Source organism: Tachysurus vachellii, chromosome 3, assembly GCF_030014155.1.
Source record: "Tachysurus vachellii isolate PV-2020 chromosome 3, HZAU_Pvac_v1, whole genome shotgun sequence".
Classification (NCBI taxonomy): Eukaryota; Metazoa; Chordata; class Actinopteri; order Siluriformes; family Bagridae; genus Tachysurus; species Tachysurus vachellii.
The window spans coordinates 2815428-2830240 of NC_083462.1; the positions used below are offsets into that span (position 1 = coordinate 2815428).

At 41.0% G+C, this 14813-nt stretch overlaps 2 protein-coding genes and 1 pseudogene across 2 annotated transcripts in view; all 3 read right to left on the reverse strand.

Annotated features, from left to right (window-relative positions):
* The window catches only part of LOC132842591 (uncharacterized), a 522997-nt pseudogene that overhangs the window by 467197 nt on the left and 40987 nt on the right, over positions 1 to 14813 (reverse strand).
* Positions 1053 to 11286, reverse strand: mgat3a (beta-1,4-mannosyl-glycoprotein 4-beta-N-acetylglucosaminyltransferase a). Its single transcript, XM_060865305.1, has 3 exons — positions 11135 to 11286; positions 4578 to 4806; positions 1053 to 4174 (listed from the first exon to the last, which is right to left on the reverse strand). Exons 1-3 carry the CDS (start codon positions 11161 to 11163, stop codon positions 2906 to 2908), a joined length of 1527 nt encoding a protein of 508 aa, XP_060721288.1. The 5' UTR covers positions 11164 to 11286; the 3' UTR covers positions 1053 to 2905.
* The window catches only part of hspbp1 (HSPA (heat shock 70kDa) binding protein, cytoplasmic cochaperone 1), a 5330-nt gene continuing 4084 nt past the window's right edge, over positions 13568 to 14813 (reverse strand). Inside the window, exons 7-8 of the mRNA XM_060865306.1 lie at positions 14272 to 14383; positions 13568 to 13924 (exon numbers count right to left, since the gene is read on the reverse strand). Of these exons, the coding sequence (XP_060721289.1) occupies positions 13844 to 13924; positions 14272 to 14383 (193 nt within the window). The 3' untranslated portion in view covers positions 13568 to 13843. The remainder of the gene's footprint in view (positions 13925 to 14271; positions 14384 to 14813) is intronic.

The window sequence follows — 14813 nt, forward strand, 5'->3', positions numbered from 1 at the left end:
AACACACATACTCATAAAAAACATACAAACACAAGCAAACGCATGCAAATACACACAAAATATATTTTTCTTTAAAGTCCTGAGTGTGTGTGTTTTTTTGTGCACGTACGTGTGTGTGTGTGATGATAAACAGTTACACAGGATGTGTGGGTTTCATTATTTTTGTTCTCGAGCTGAAAGTGGGAAAGTCACAACTTAACACAGTACAACAAACTGTGTTATATTTTTATTTCATTTTATCTCTAAACTGTAATGAATTTGATCTAAGACTCTGTGTATTCAGGGTTCAGTGCAGTGTTTCATCATAAACATGCTTGAGGAAGTTGCAAACACACATAAAATGCAGTTTTATGCATAAAGCAGTTTCGCTCACTGAAGCTCACTCTTTCAACATCCTGTGCGGGTTTGGTCTTAAACTTATTTTCCTCATGGTGCTAAATCAAAGTGCTTACATATTGTAATAAATAATTTAACTCCAAATGGAAGCTTTGTGGGGGCATGGTGGCTTAGTGGTTAGCACGTTCGCCTCACACCTCCAGGGTCGGGGTTCGATTCCCGCATCCACCTTGTGTGTGTGGAGTTTGCATGTTCTCCCCGTGCCTCGGGGGTTTCCTCCAGGTACTCCGGTTTCCTCCCCCGGTCCAAAGACATGCATGGTAGGTTGATTGGCATCTCTGGAAAATTGTCCGTAGTGTGTGATTGCGTGAGTGAATGAGAGTGTGTGTGTGTGTGTGTGCCCTGCGGTGGGTTGGCACTCCGTCCAGGGTGTATCCTGCCTTGATGCCCGATGACGCCTGAGGCTCCCCGTGACCCGAGGTAGTTCGGATAAGCGGTAGAAAATGAGATGAGTGGAAGCTTTGTATCTTATGTGTTTTTGTTTATTTGAATGCTTGTGTATGTTGTTAATATTAGAATTGAAAAGGTTTATAATAAAAGCTTCTGAAGGCAGTGAGTCTGGACTGGAGGTGAACATGATCCTCACATAGCCTAGAAGAGTTGATTATTTTCCCTAAACATCACCTTTCTAAGTGTGTTATTCATCTTACACCACAGACGTTTGTCAACGATTTATTAACAAATGGCACGTCATACATTTTATCAATTTATCCAGTTTAAATTTACAAATAATCCAAAAAAACATCTTCGTTACTGTTATCAGAACATAAATAAAAAATAAATCAATACATTTACATTCTCAGCTAAGCTTTCATTTTTCTTTACAAATCCAGCATCGACTCACCGACGCTCAAAATAACCATGTGGAATAAACCTGAACTGACCCGTTATTGAGCTAGCATAGATAATGAGCGGTTTATTCTATTATTAAAAGTAGGATTTTTTAGCTGTCCTCTCACTGTTCTTTATTAAAGTATCCCAAAGATAAACATTAGCGTTCATTAGCATTCACCTTGGTCCCTCGTGATGATTTATTACAACATTTTCATGTTAAAGATGAAAATGTCTTGAGCAGTTAGGGTTCAGAGGTGATGTAGTTTGAGCTCCATACACTCACTAGTTGCTAGTCTAGGCTCAAACAGCAGTGAAATAGAAACAAGGGGGTGACTAACAACTAGAGGCTAGCATTCTGGGCATGTTTAGAGCAAAGGTTAAATAATCAAGGCTGCGTCAACGAAGAGCGAAGACACTACTATTAGCCTTAATTACACCTTCAATCGCACGCGTCATCACTGTGAGCTGTATAAAATGCCTCTGATTATGTGTAAGGTCAGGGCTCAAGAGTTCATTCTTTAGTCTATAGTTTTCAACTGCTCTGTCCTGTGTCTGACTACAAACAGATGATCTGCAGCTGAACACTAAACGAAAAATAAAAGATAGAGTTGTTTCTATTTTGAGGGACTTTTCACTGAAGATTCTTCTGAACACACACACACACACACACACCCTCTGGTTATTGTGAGTGTATTGGAGTTCATCCTCATGATTCCTCCTTGTTTTTCTGACTATGTGCTTTACAGGGTTTGTTTATTTCTATTGATAAAAACCAGACAGAAACAAAATACCTGTGAGGAAAGGACCGAATGTCCCTAATGAAGGTTGTTCCAATGACATTTTCCAGTGAGACGACTGTACCAGAGATAAAACCTGGAGAAAGTCTCAGATTTCTGCTGCTGCTCTTGGAGAAAGAGGCTCCAGTGTTTTCTCGCACTGCAGCAGCTTTTGTTTGGAGAAGGGTTAGGAGGAAGTGACTTGCTGACCTGCCTGGCATCACGCCATTCGCCATTGGGTAAAGGCCACCAACCATTTGGGATAAAGGCAACTAGCTAATTACCTGGACAAAGACAATCACCTGACTGAAGGAAAGTAGAAACTCACCTGGGTAAAGGCTACTAGTTACCTGATGAATGATAACTAGCCGCTCACCTGGTTAAAGAAATTAGAGACTTACCTGGTTATGAATAAATTAGACACTTGTTTTGTTTAAGGCCACTAGGCACGCTTCTGCTTAAAAGTAGCTTCTCACTTGATTAAAGGTAAACTAGCCACTTGCTTAGTTTTAAAGAAATTAGTGACTCACCTGGTTAAAAGTAAGCTAGACATTTGTTTGGTTAAATGTCACTTGGCACTCTCCTGATTAAATATATTGTATTGCTTGCTTAATTAACGGTAAACTAGCCACTCGTTTGGAATAAGTTAATATATCACATAAAGCCTCACACAGCTGGTCTGACTTTGGTATCTCCTAATATGAGAATCAGTCTTTCCTCCCTTCCTGTGTGTAATGTTTTTTTAATAGAGGAAGAACTATGTGTATATATATAACTATCAGAAAAATCATGACTTTTCAACTGCTGGATTTTGGAAGTGACTTTACATAAGTTAAACTCCTGAAATTAAGTAGCATTTTGTGTAGTCCAGCCTTCATTTAGGAAGTAAATCGTGCTTTTTACCCTTTAGCATATGGATTCTCCAGCAAAAAGATATACTTCTTATAATTATCCAGCAGATATTTGGGTGCAAACATGTGCTCTTTAGGGTCTGTTGGAGGATAGTTTGATTCTGACCCATCAAACCATCCACCGGTTCTTATTAACTCCCTGATGTAACTCAGTTTCCGTTTCTCCTCATAGTCCCCCCAGCGGGGAAAATCTCCATTTTGTGCAGAAATCAGTTTATAATAAATTCCTTTTGGTGTGAAACACCATGAGCAATGCCATCCTGCGTAGTGAATCGGGCTTCCGATGGACCACGGCATTAAAACTTGTCCTGACTTCTTTTCGTACTCCCGGAAATCTGACATGGTGTAATAAGCCCGACGTCGTAGCAGGATTCCGTCCCCTTTATAGACGGCAAGAAGCATGCCAATGGTGCATCCAGATAAAATGTCCAATGTTCCTGGCTGCCTCCAGTAAAATCCATACAATGACTTCCGCATGTGAATCCCAAATGGTTCTGTCCAACCATCATACAATTTGAGGAAAAGGATTCCTTCCCGAAGCGGAATCTCATCTGCATCATCTATAAGGAACACATCATCGGGTCTCAGACCCTGAATCCTTAGCAATCCGTTTTTGGTCAGGTAAGTGCGCAGGTAATCATCTGCAATCCAGCCGTCCACTTGGCCGCCTTTGGGGAAATGGTCCAGGAAGATGTAGACGATTTTGTTCTTCACATAATCAAACGTTCCGTTGAGGAGAAGTCGAAGGAACATCAAGGGCTTGGCCTCACCATATGCAGTGTAATTCGACTCACACACCAGAAAGAGATCCACAGCATCTGCTAGTTCATGAAATCTTGCATGCAGCATATCAAACTCATGATTGATGTTGATGGCGTTTATGATTCGTCGTGGAACCTTCCTGGGCTTCAGATGTGATTTGGTCGGAAGATTTGAGTGTTGCACCACTGTAGGAATGCCACAGTTAGGGCCATGCCAACCTTGGTGGCAAACACAATTTGATGCCTGCCTTAACATTATGACCGGCTGACCTTCATGAATGCTTTCATTTTTTACACGTTGCTTCCGAAGCACACTTTGAGGTTCATCAACCATGGCATCTTCTGGTGTTTTTGATCCCATTTCTGTTCCTTCAGTAAAGCACAGAGCTCCTCTCTCAGTGAGGATGAAATACGATGCAGGCTCATCCTGCAGAATGTACGATTGTTTATGAAGGCCTGAGGAATTCAGCAGGAGCAAATCTTCATTTGCTGGGTTCTGCAAGGATAAACAAGAGATCAACATATTTAAATAATTTTATTGATAAAAATCATGGTAATACCAAGCTACCACCATTCTTCTGTTGTCCTTCAGAACATTCTTCCTATCAGAATGGTTTGCAATTAGAATATGTTTAGGAGGATAAGAGCACTTCATACAATGTCAAAAATAAACCAATCTTATTTTAATTCCTTTAGTAATTAGTTTTTTTCCGGGTAAGGTGCTTGTGGTGTACTTTTTAAGGTCCAAATATGTGACATACAATATGTTTATGCTATGAATGTTGCATTCTAAAGATATAAAACTGATAGCCTTGATGGTATCTGGCCAGCAACTATAAAATTATTGTTTCATTCCTGTATTCCTGAGAGATTTCTGAGAGATTTTGTATGTTTTTTACCGTCCTCTGACTTGTTTGCAGCCTAATTGCCTTCTGCTTAGCCGTGTCGTAGACAATTGACGTGGACAGTTTGTCTTCCCAGAGGAAATCTTTGAATCCTGACAGCTGAGAGCTGTAAGAGTACAGTCTCTGTAGCAGAGCTTCCTGATGGAGAATTTTAAAGCAGTATATCAGAGACAGCAAACATACTCCGGCAGTGCAGAGCAATAAGTTCCTTCTCACTTTCATCCTGAGAGAGAGAGAGAGAGAGAGAGAGAGAGAGAGAGAGAGAGAGAGAGAGAGAGAGAGATGTGTAAACTACAAAGAAAAACACCAAAAATCCAAACCACACATCACACACACCTCCTGATCAGAGTTTTACAAAATTTTCAGTATTTCTTCCTGCTCATGCTGGTTAATGGACACTGAGCTCTCACTCAGACCCATAATCTAATGAAGCTTTGCCCTGCAGTATGACACTGTCTCACACTGCTGCACTCATCTCACACCACTGCACTCATCTCACACCACTGCATACTGACATTACCACAGTAACACTGTTTAGCCACTGATCCTATTTACCCATTATGACACCTCAGTTTATTTCATGACCAGGGAAGGAAACAGGAAGCCTCTGTGTTTTATAGCCATGATTATATAACATTTCTTTGCATCTGATAACTTGATTATGGCCAATTTTCACCCACTGGGTCTCCTCTGTCATTCCCCTACCAAATATATAGCACTATCTACCGTCTTCCACATTCAGAGATGCCCATGATGAGATCTACATGATCCCTCCTCAGTGAGTGATGGGTTGATCTGGGCATTTCCCAGGGTCACTTCCATACAGGCCTTCTAAATATTTTGTGTTTATTTAATTACACACTGAGCTAAATAACACAGTAACTTGACAAGCTGTGGTGTGTGTGTATGTGTGTGTGTGTGTGTGTGTGTGTGTGTGTGTGTGTGTGTGTGTGTGTGTGTGTGTGTGTAGGCATTTTCTATAATGACGCTTTTCTTCTTCAGGTCCTACCCACTGCAAATTCTCAAATGTCTGTACATACAAGAGCCTCTCTCTCTCTCACCTCACACACACACACACACACACACACATATACACACACACACACCCTCATGCCTAAGAATGTAAAGGGCAGGGGTGTGTTGTCAAACACTGTACAATGAAATGTCTGTGAACAAATAAAAAATGTCTCCTCTTGTCTTTCTCTTTCTTTATGCACATTACAACAGTACAAAGAATTTAATAACATTCTAAAAGTGCTAATTAATCTTAGCTACGCTAGTCATCTACTCAAGCATAGTTAGAATTGTGCTAATCAAACCCAGCTTGTTTCTTTTATTTTGTTGATGGAAGCTAGCGCTCACAGTCACCTACATGAAGGTTTCATTCACAGTCATTATTTTAGTCATTATAGTGACTTTATAGTCTAATGACATTATAGTCATTAGTCATTATTACCACATGAGCTAAATGCTAGTGGTGTTCTTTATATACTGTTAGCATCTTTTATCTTCTTTACTGTGCAGTATTAGTGCTATGACTATCTGTGTATTCACACCAGTAAAACATTTAAATCTCTGTGAGGAACTGAAGTTCAGTTTTCAGTCCTGACTGCATCCATCACTGGTGTTTATGTTTTATTACTGACTGGATCCACACACTGTGACCTGTAAACAGTGTAAAGTGACATTTTCGGATTTCGGATCATTTTCATTAGAAATCTCCACTAAGACCTGATCACTCCTGTGTTTGTTCACATTGTTTAACACAAACAATCTCCAGAACAGTACTGGACAAAAATGATTGCTGAATCACTGTATAAACTCTCTCCTAACTGACCTGAAATCATTTTTAAAGGCTGCTGTAGACAACTGCTTATCTTCACTTATGCTAATGGAATGAATTAAATAACCTTTTTAAAAAAAACTGATATCAAAGAGAAACCATTTAGCAGAAAAATGTTCCTCTGGGGTCAAATCAAACAAGAGAATACTAGAATAATCTTGAACACATCCTGAATCGTATCTTACTATGAAAAAACAATAACATCATACACACTTTAAAAATATCAACAAAGCAAGAGATCCAACACTACATTCAACACCTTTAACTTATTCCCTGTTCTGTAATCAGTTAAACAGCTTTAAACAGATTTTATCTTTCTCCATCTCCCTCTTCCTCTCAGATGGTCTCTTCATATTTGCATGTTTGTCGTTTGAATATCCTGCACTTTTTTTGCACTTTTGTGATTCATGTAATCTTTAAGTGAGACTTCCAGCTGTTAGACTGACTGACTGAAATCTGACTGACTGACTGAAGTCTCACTTACTGACTGACTGAAGTCTGACTGACTGAAGTCTGATTGACTGAAGTCTGATTGACTGAAGTCTGATTGACTGAAGTCTGATTGACTGACTGAGTGATGATGTTCTTAGTTCTGTCTCTGATTCATGTTGATCTGTAACTGTGTGTGTGATTAATGTTCCTCTATCATACCCTGAAGTGTTTCATTCCTCTCTTACCACAACCACTAACCAGTAAGGACAGTTTTTCTCAGTTCATTACAGAACAATGCATTTCATCTGTACTTTCAGACATTTCACACTTTTAAAGGAAGGTTAACTTTGTTTCCTCTAACCGTACGGATAACAGATACGTTTTTGAAAACTTAAAACCTTGAGCTCAAATAGAGTTAAAAAGAAGAGATAAGTTCAGGAGACTTCATGGTGCTATCATGTTTCACACAGCTCACAATTTACTTTCAGTTAATGCTGTAAAAGTTACTTCCTGTTGTTCTTTCCATTATAATAAACACAGCTACAAATCCTCTGGAGTCAAATCAAACAAGAGAATACTAGAATCTTGAACACATCCTGAATCGTATCTTACTATGAAAATACAATAACAACACTGACTGACTGACTGACTCACTGACTGACTCACTGACTGACTCACTGACTGACTCACTGACTGACTCACTGACTGACTGACTGACTGACAGAAGTCTCACTGACTGAAGTCTGACTGGCTGACTGACTGACTGACTGACTCACTGACTGACTGACTGACAGAAGTCTCACTGACTGAAGTCTGACTGGCTGACTGACTGACTGACTGACTGAAGTCTGACTGACTGACTGACTGACTGGCTGACTGACTGACAGAAGTCTCACTGACTGAAGTCTGACTGACTGACTGACTGACTGAAGTCTGACTGGCTGACTGACTGACTCACTGACTGACTGACTGACTGACAGAAGTCTCACTGACTGAAGTCTGACTGGCTGACTGACTGACTGACTGACTGACAGAAGTCTCAATGACTGAAGTCTGACTGGCTGACTGACTGACTGACTGACTGACTGACTGACAGAAGTCTCACTGACTGAAGTCTGACTGGCTGACTGACTGACTGAAGTCTGACTGACTGACTGACTGACTCACTGACTGACTGACTGACTGACTGACAGAAAGTCTCACTGACTGAAGTCTGACTGGCTGACTGACTGACTGACTCACTGACTGACTGACTGACAGAAATCTCACTGAGTGAAGTCTGACTGGCTGACTGACTGAAGTCTGACTGGCTGACTGACTGACTGACTGACTCACAGACTGACTGACTGACTGACTGACAGAAATCTCACTGAGTGAAGTCTGACTGGCTGACTGACTGACTGACTGACTGACTCACTGACTGACTGACTGACTCACAGACTGACTGACTGACTGACTGACAGAAATCTCACTGAGTGAAGTCTGACTGGCTGACTGACTGACTGACTGACTGACTCACTGACTGACTGACTGACTGACAGAAGTCTCACTGACTGAAGTCTGACTGGCTGACTGACTGACTGACTGACTGACTGACAGAAGTCTCACTGACTGAAGTCTGACTGGCTGACTGACTGACTCACTGACTGACTGACTGACTGACTGACAGAAAGTCTCACTGACTGAAGTCTGACTGGCTGACTGACTGACTCACTGACTGACTGACTGACTGACTGACAGAAAGTCTCACTGACTGAAGTCTGACTGGCTGACTGACTGACTGACTCACTGACTGACTGACTGACAGAAATCTCACTGAGTGAAGTCTGACTGGCTGACTGACTGAAGTCTGACTGGCTGACTGACTGACTGACTGACTCACAGACTGACTGACTGACTGACTGACTGACAGAAATCTCACTGAGTGAAGTCTGACTGGCTGACTGACTGACTGACTGACTGACTGACTGACTGACAGAAGTCTCACTGACTGAAGTCTGACTGGCTGACTGACTGACTGACTCACTGACTGACTGACTGACCAAAGTCTCACTGACTGAAGTCTGACTGGCTGACTGACTGACTGACTGACTCACTGACTGACTGACTGACTGACTGACTCACTGACTGACTGACTGACTGATTGGCAGAAGTCTCACTGGCTGACTGACTGAAGTCTGACTGACTGAAGTCTGATTGACTGAAGTCTGATTGACTGAAGTCTGATTGACTGACTGAGTGATGATGTTCTTAGTTCTGTCTCTGATTCATGTTGATCTGTAACTGTGTGTGTGATTAATGTTCCTCTATCATACCCTGAAGTGTTTCATTCCTCTCTTACCACAACCACTAACCAGTTAGGACAGTTTTTCTCAGTTCATTACAGAACAATGCATTTCATCTGTACTTTCAGACATTTCACACTTTTAAACGAAGGTTTAGAAAACACTTTGGAAGGTTAACTTTGTTTCCTCTCACCGTAGCAGAGATAACAGGTACATTTTTGAAAACTTAAAACCTTGAGCTCAATTAGAGTTAAAAAGAAGAAATAAGTTAAGGAGACTTCATGGTGCTGTCATGTTTCACACAGCTCACAATTTACTTACAGTTAATGCTGTAAAAGTTACTTCATATTGTTCTTTCCATTATAGCAGATATAAATACAGCTACAAATCCTCTGTAGCCTGAAGTTCAGTGCAGCCCTCATTGCTTTATTCTCTCTCTTATAGTTAATAAGAAACAAAAAAAAAACACAGAAAAGTGTCCTGAAGATGTCAGAGTTACCTCAGACTGTTCCACAGCGCTGACACTGGAGACGCCTTCACCACTTCATACACACACACATTTCTCCAGGTAGATATGTAGACTTATTAGCGTCAGAACAAGTACATTAATATAAACCTGAGCTGAAGAGAATTAATCAACACCTGATGACCAATCGGAGTCCAGAACTCAGCAGCGCTGATTGTGAATATAAACGGATAAAAACTACACACTTCAATGGGAGGCGTGCTGCTAGTTCGTGTTGTCAGTCTGCTGGGATTCAAGGCATTGTTCTAACATGGCCACTTCATGCTGGTGGTAAATACCTAAAACCACCTGAACAGGTCTTACCAACATTATCAATCATCATTAGATAAAGTGACAATGTTTTTGTAAAAAAAAAAAAACATCAGTGTGGTTCAAACATCATGCTGTAACATGTATATCAGCTACAGAAGATTGCATGTTTCTTTTTAACTTCCTCTTACTCATTTGAACCTGACAGAGCGACGGGCGTGACTGAAACATGTTGTGGATGAGAAAACAACAAAGACGGAAACTAAACAGACTTAAAACTTCGACTCCGACTGAAGTTCAGATTTTCTGTTCAGATTTTCAGTAATGACAGGACAGACACAGGAAGCTGAAGCGTCAGTAAAAACTGTGTTTGGTTTATTCAAATCTCTTGCGTTGTGTCTGAAGTAAATGAAAAGGCAGATTAACGATCAGACGGATTAAATGCCTGCTTTAATATTGACACAACAAATATGAGGAATAAACACAGTCTGTGCAGTTTGTTCTAAATTCATCTTTAATAACCGTCTGGATGTGAGAGGTTTTTCTTACAGGCCTTTTTCCTTAATAATAATAATAATAATAATAATAATAATAATAATAATAATAATCGTAACTAAAGTGTTACTGGTTGTATTTAAGAAGCGCTGAGCGATGATAGAAAGGTTGTTTTACTGAAACACTTTAGTTCAGTGATCTTCAGAACACAGCACTTACAGTTACACTGATGCACTCCACTGAGGGTTGGAGAGATTTGGGTAACTGACGATACAATAGATTGGATTTCGGTCCGTTTCAGAGAAACGTGTAACACCTTCATCCGGTTTTTATTTCGTTTTTGTCGGTTATTTTTCAGTCACTATGACTGAGATCCTGATCAAACTTCTGACACAGACTGAAACACTTTAACTTTACCAATGACTGCTTTCACATCCTCTTCTCAGATCAGTTCAGTACACACTGCACCCACACCCTCACCCACTCTTAATCTCTCTCACACACACACACACACACACACTTTTGCAAAACTCAAGCCTAACGGAACATTGTGAAACTAACTGAACATTGTGAGAGAAAGACAGGAAGCTGTTAGTGAACACTGAGTCAGTACTGTATAAGAGAGTTTAGACACACACACACACACACACACACACACACACACACATATACATACATACATACACATACACACACACACTCTCCCCCCTCTGTGTCCTACCTGGCCATGTTTGTGTGCAGCCGTGCCATGTCACCTGTCTCACCGTCCACATCACCGTCCACAACACACTCTAACACCGTCGGATGTGTGCACACAGTAATAAGAGAGAGAGAGAGAGAGAGAGAGAGAGAGAGAGAGAGAGAAGGGGTGGAGACAAAACTCTTCTCTTCTTCTTTCTGTCATTTTACACACACACAAACACAGTTTTTCTGAATTTATTAATTTTGAATAATGTGACCTTAGAATATTAACACAGAACTGTTTGAATACTGAGCTGTTGTAACTGAACAAAGAATGAGAGGAAGAAATAAAGTCTGTGAGTGAAGGAGGCGTGGCCTGTGTGCCAGTCTCAGGGAAGGAGGCGTGGCCTTTGTGTCTGTCTCAGTAAAGGAGGCATGGCTTGTGTGTTAGTCTCAGTGAAGGAGGCGTGGCCTTTGTGTGTCAGTCTCAGTGAAGGAGGCGTGGTCTTTGTGTTTCAGGCTCAGTGAAGGAGGTGTGGCCTTTGTGTGTCAGTCTCAGTAAAGGAGGCGTGGTCTTTGTGTTTCAGTCTCAGTGAAGGAGGTGTGGCCTTTGTGTGTCAGTCTCAGTAAAGGAGGTGTGGTCTTTGTGTTTCAGTCTCAGTGAAGGAGGTGTGGCCTTTGTGTGTCAATCTTAGTAAAGGAGGTGTGGCCTTTGTGTGTCAGTCTTAGTAAAGGAGGCGTGGCCTGTGTGCAATTGTAAGTGAAGATGTTTTTTAAAGGTGTTTAGGTGTCAGATATTCCAATTTTATTAAAAAATAATAGACATCTGTTTAGAAAAACAAAATATTCTCCTGAGAAAAACACCTTCAGAAATTCAGCATCACATTTCCATAAATGGAAAGAGAGAGCTGGTGATGTAAGAATTCACAGCTCTGCACCTGAAGGACCGTATGAGAAAAAAAATACAGAACTCAGTCCTGACCTTCTGGAAGTTCAGAGTCACAATAAAACACCTTGTAATCGTACAGTATAAAAGCACTGTTCTGGTGTTTTATCTTGTTTAACCTAATGCCACAGACTTGTTTACCCAGGTTTGTTAGAGCGGAGAAAATTATCCTCTGTAATTTGCACCTCCACCTGAAACGGTTGTTTTGTTTGGATTGTCATTTGGAGAAACCACAGAGCCTTAATCACAGCATTTTTTTTTCTCTAAAGACTCTTTACACACAAACACATGTATCACACATCAGTTTATCACGTGTGTGTGTGCATGCACTACACATCCCTGTGAACAAGCTGTTTCTACAGAAAAGATAATGTATTAAAACTGGGGCATTAATATAAGCCTTCGCTCCTGTCAGAGAGAATTAATCACCACCTTCTGGCCAATCAGAGTGCAGAACTCAGCAGCTCTGTGGTCTAAGGTAAAGACATCATAAAGTGCACACACATTAGAAAATGAATTATTTCTGAAATCTTGTCTAATTTTTTTGAGTTTCCGCTTCACTTCTAGTCATTGGAAATGGAAACGCTGTAGAAGTTCTTTTCTTTTCTTTCATTTCCCCAGAGAACACACAGTAAGAATGAACTCAGTGAATTTGTATAGTAGTTATTTGTTTACTCGTCCTAGACTCATTTTACTGGAAAGGTTCGTGTCAGAAAGAAACATCAGAAGGAAGCGAGATCAGTGAAGTAACAATGACATGAACATCATGCACTTAATCATTATATACCTTTATAATGTAATATTATACCAGCACACTTCATAGCTTTCTGTCATCATCTCCAAGACATCATTCCTCTCGCTCTAATATTAATGCTTTACTAGAAATACACCTGAAACAACCTGCTGTAAATGTGTGTCCCAATTGTTTCATTAATAAATAATCTCTCTCTCTCACACACACACACAAACCACAGCCTCGATTTTGTCCCTGTTAACCAAACACAATACTACATGTGCCCTCACAAGCCTGTTTCCCCAGAAAAACCCAGGGACAGTTGACGTTCCTCAGTGTAAATACATTTTAAGGGTGTGTCTGTTGGTTTTTTCTTCCTTTCTGTCCTTTACTTGTTCAGTTTTAATTGTTTTTTAAACTTAACCACAAACACTAGAATATTTTTATCCATTGCTTGCTGCACATATAAGAGCAGCCTGTCAGGTCAGATGCCATGATGAGTGGTCAGATTTCATTGTTGCTTAGCAGTGACTCATGGTAAATACGCACATTTAAAATCTGAACCTGGTTGTATCTACAGTGGTATTAGACTGGCATGTGGAACTAGTCAGGACAGGAAAAAAGAAAACAATTGGGGGAAAAAAGAAAGGAAATAAAAAAAGCACCATTATGAGAGCACAAAACCTGTGGGTTGCTGGGCTTGCTTCCTGGATTTACAGTGTGCACTGTGTGTGTGTGTGTGTGTGTGTGTGTGTGTGTGTGTGTGTGTGTGTAAATGAGCAAATCACCACGGATTTATTTTTTTCACCACATTTATAAGAAAGTTGTACATGATACACTTTCTGTTCATAAACACAGATCACATGAAACAAATACAATGTGTGTGTGTGTGTGTGTGTGTGTGTGTGTGTGTGTGTGTGTGTGTGTGTGTGTGTGTGTGTATTAAACTAAGCACGTTTTTGTGTTGTCTCAGTCTCTTTTCTGTCAGGAAGAGGAAAAAAAAACAAAACAACACCCATCTCCTTGAACAATTGCTGCACAGCAGCGATTAAAGGCGGGCCAATATGAACTCAGCGATCCATTATGTTCTCCTCCTTAGGCTGAGCTCGGAAACAAGCTGCTCGCAGACGCTCACAAAACCCCACCTCCTCCTGTCCAGAGAGAAAGAAAGACAATCTTAAAAAAGTCAGTTTCAGTTGGTGTTATAGCTACAGAACGTGGTTTTGAGGTCCGGTTCTCCATTCCATGCTGAAATAGTAAAAGATCTGGGTATCTGTGTCTTTGATATTAGAGCCTGGGGCTCTGATAATTAACCTGCTCATGAAGTACCTGGTGTCATCTTCTGTACTTCTAAAGCAGCAAAGTGAGCCTTACAAAACCTCACCCTGCCTCATGGCCTCCACTCCCAGGAGGATCAGGACTTCTTTTTAAGTCACAGATTATATGATCGCAATGCTGAATAATGTAGTAATGAGTCATTGGAATGAGCTGAATGTACCTGGCTCTCCTCCTGACCCTGCAGATCCTGTATCCTCTGGTTCAGCAGCTCCTCCAGACCTAGAGAGGGATCTCTACAATCACACACACCACGCTCACTGTCCTCCACCAGACTGCACACACACACCACAACAACCTCTAGTCATGTTGCATGTATAGCAGAACACAAAAGTCATCATAAGAATCTCAACACTTTAACAGAATAACTGTTTTCTCTTCACATAAATCTCACCACATTCATTATTTCATTATAAAACCCTCCAGGGTTGGGGGTTCGATTCCCGCCTCCACCTTGTGTGTGTGGAGTTTGCATGTTCTCCCCGTGCCTCGGGGGTTTCCTCCAGGTACTCCGGTTTCCTCCCCCGGTACAAAGACATGCATGGTAGGTTGATTGGCATCTCTGGAAAATTGTCCGTAGTGTGTGATTGTGTGAGTGAATGAGAGTGTGTGTGTGTGTGTGTCCTGTGATGGGTTGGCACTCCGTCCAGGGTGTATCCTGCCTTGATGCCCGATGACGCCTGAGATAGGCACAGGCTCCCCGTG